This window comes from Coffea arabica, chromosome 2e (genome assembly GCF_036785885.1).
Source record: "Coffea arabica cultivar ET-39 chromosome 2e, Coffea Arabica ET-39 HiFi, whole genome shotgun sequence".
Classification (NCBI taxonomy): Eukaryota; Viridiplantae; Streptophyta; class Magnoliopsida; order Gentianales; family Rubiaceae; genus Coffea; species Coffea arabica.
In genome coordinates this window covers 8,937,056-8,940,363 of record NC_092313.1, presented here as the reverse complement: position 1 = coordinate 8,940,363, position 3,308 = coordinate 8,937,056, and the positions used below count along the sequence as shown (strand labels likewise).

The 3,308-nt window shown below is 37.5% G+C and overlaps 1 protein-coding gene across 1 annotated transcript; it reads right to left on the bottom strand.

The window, feature by feature from the left end:
• Positions 1–553: 553 nt before the first annotated feature.
• LOC113733477 (probable 2-oxoglutarate-dependent dioxygenase SLC1) lies at positions 554–2,920 on the bottom strand. Its single transcript, XM_027259847.2, has 4 exons — positions 2,509–2,920; positions 2,180–2,427; positions 1,610–1,955; positions 554–1,015 (listed from the first exon to the last, which is right to left on the bottom strand). The coding sequence occupies exons 1-4, from the start codon at positions 2,806–2,808 to the stop codon at positions 770–772; spliced, it is 1,140 nt and encodes a 379-aa protein (XP_027115648.1). The 5' UTR covers positions 2,809–2,920; the 3' UTR covers positions 554–769.
• Positions 2,921–3,308: the final 388 nt, after the last annotated feature.

Genomic DNA, 3,308 nt, shown 5'->3' with positions numbered 1-3,308 from the left:
GTGGCGGCCCTCCTCCTTTTTGTGTACTCAGGTTTTATCTCAGTTTTAATAAAATATCCTTTCATTTAAAAAAAAAAAAAATTCACAAATGCTTAATCTAGGTTATTTGATAGTTCATGAGTTCAAACTTATATACACATCCTCTTCCTCCTTTTCTGATCGATATGGGACTTGGAGGGGATTTGGCTTCTCTCTAGTGGATTCTCTCTCCATTTTTCACAATATAAATCTGAATACGTGACATGTATTTTCATTTATTAGAAATGAACATTATCATTTTAAATTTGACTAATCCTAACATTTATTAATAAATGAAGACACATGTTATATATTTAGATATGATTTGTGAAAAATGGAGAGAGAATCCACTGAAGAGAAGTCAAGTCAATTTGGAGGACTTGGGTTTCTCGAGTAATTTCCTCCACCAAAAAGCCAAATAAAAAAATCATTTGTTCTACAAAAAAAAAAAAGGAAAAGTCATCGGTTATGTGACGATTGGAAGTGCACGAGACTAAAAATGAAGAGCGTTTATAGCTAGTGCCGTGACTTTATCAGTCGTGAAAATGTTTCCTTCATTTTCTTCCCCTGCCTTCATCACAAAGAAAAGTTCAGAACCAATGCACGTTGCTGTTTAAACAATTCAAAAAAGGAATTAAAAGAAATTTCTCATCTTGAGCACATGTATAATACGTAACAAGCGCTACATTCAAAACTTTAGTCTGTTTTTCTTTCTTGGAGTGATGGAGAGAATTGGAAATTGTTCTGAGTATCACATCAATTTCCTGGATTCCAGGAAATTCTTGGTCTTGGGTTCACGGGATGAGATGTATTCAAGAAATGTAGCGAAATCTGTATCCTTATAACGCCTGGGGTTGGTTTCATCTATGAGCTTAGGCGATGGTCGAACCACACAATCGAAAGGCAGACTGTGCAATGAGGCAATAGATATTCGATGGTTCGAGGAATTCACAAGAACCCTATGCAGCACGCTTTTGTATTTCCCGTTGCTAAATATCTGCCAATCAAACCAAAAACAGACCAAGATTTAATCTTCATTCGCAAGAAATTGAGACTAAAATACATGAAATCATTGCTAAAATGTTAAAAGCAAACCCAAAGAAGATATTGCTTATGAACTAAAAACATTTCGGGTCTATTTTTGCTGAATGGCGTTTTGGTTTAGGTTTTCCTGTGTAAATAAAAGGCTTAATTAGGTGTAGAGGCCATGTCAACTTCTTCATGTATTCCAGTAATACGAGGAGTGTGCCTTTTCTTTTTCTTTCTCATCTTCTTTAAAATGCTGGACTATCATTAAATAATATTATCTCCATTCTTAGAATTTAGAGAAATCTTTGCTAGCTAATACGCTACACTTTTTTCCCCATGTGAAGAACTACAAGTATAATTATATGTAGTTTAGTAGAAAAAGGTCAATTGATCAAATCTCCAAGGGGTTCCTCCAACCCATTGCGACCTCCTTTTGTTGCCCTTAATTCAAAGGGATATTTTTTTTTCTTGCGGAATGCAGACATACAAATGAATCCACAAGCTGTATGGTAACGTAACTTGGAAAAAAAAATTGATCACGTTAAAATTAAGATGAACGGACCTCCAAATGATCACCAACATTAACAACAAAGGAGTTTGGAACGGGTTCAACCGTGAGCCAGTTTCCTTGATGCTCTATTTGAAGTCCCTTAACCTCGTCTTGGAGAAGAAGTGTGAGCAAGCCATAATCAGAATGAGCCGGCATTCCAAGGGTTAGGTCAGGTTCCGGACACGGAGGGTAGCAATTTAACACCATGAGTTGGCTTCCATCTTCGAATTCTTTCAGAATTGGATTGCCATTCGCTTCTTCCATGGGTTCCTCCAACAACCCTAGGCTCTCAAGAATTGCACCCATTAACATCAGGTACAAGGATTTAGTTTGATTGGCGTAGTTAAGAGCTACCTTCCTTCAATCAGAAAACGATAAGAATTTTTAGTACTTGTAGTATATATAACAGTAGAATCTGATCAGCATCAAAGACAGGGAATTAGGAGTTTCAGTTGATGAAAAAGGTCCCTGCATAAGTCTTATTTACTGATGAAATACACAATGTATTTATTGAATATTGGACTAGCTTAGTTCATTAGCAGTACGAAATTTCACAAAAATAACTTATCAAAGAACGCATACCTGAAATCTATAGGAGAAGATGGCCAATATTCGAGAGAATTTGAGATGGGAGTGCAGCTTAGTTTTAAGAAATCTCTCCAGCAGAAAACTTTATCTTTGTTTTGATTGAAACTTGTGCCATATCGAACTGGTGCAAACATATCTGAAGACATGTACTTTGCTCTCTCATCAAAAGAAAGCTCGAAAAATCTTCTTGCTGCATCGATCATATTCTGTATGATTTCTCTTGATATCCCATGGTTTACCAACTGCATCGTTAACCAAAAACATTAGTACTGTTAAGTTTACGCCATAGTTTTCTGAAACCAACGTCAAACCCCAAAAGCTACCTGAAAAAATCCGTATTCCTCGCAAGCTTTTGCTAAGGATTGAATAACTTGGGATCTATCGGGCCCTTGTAGCTCAGCACAATCGATAACAGGCAAGTTGAGATTTGTGCTTCTTGCATTGCAATGATCTTCGGTCCTCGAATTCGGCCTTTCTGAGATAGGCAATATGTACTTTGTTGGAACTCTGTTCATGATGCCATTACTATTTTCGTAGAGATATTGAACTCCTTTCTGATATCTGCTTTCTAATTGCTCATCGTCCCTGTGAAGTTCACCTGCAAGACTTAAACCAGGAGCCATTGTTTGATAAAAGATTCGTCCACCAATAAGCGAATGTATTTGGAAGGACTTTAAGCTCTCAAAGACTTTGTTAGTCTGAAAAAGGGTTCCAATAGCATTAAGGTGAAGTTACAGGCCCTGCACTGCAAGAAAATTGACGTAGGAGAAAGTGGACCAAGAAAACCTTAGGTCTAGAGAATGGTAATTGTAGTGGGATGAGAAATGAATAGGGATTTGGGTATCATATATAGAGGCAAGGAAAACAATGGGAGAAGCAGTATGAAGTTTTACTAAAACAGGGTTTTGCGTTGTCTGAATCTGCATGTCTTATGGACTTGTTCCATTCTACTATATTTCTTCCTTTCTTCCCATGCAGCGACAACCTGCGTTGACCTGGTTTAGTCGTACCGCGGAGAGGACAAGGCACCTGGAAAAGAAAAGTATCTTCATGCTACGTGGACCCAAACTGGACATTTTCAATTTTCAGCTCCCCCCTGTTTACCTATCTTGACCGAAGATTC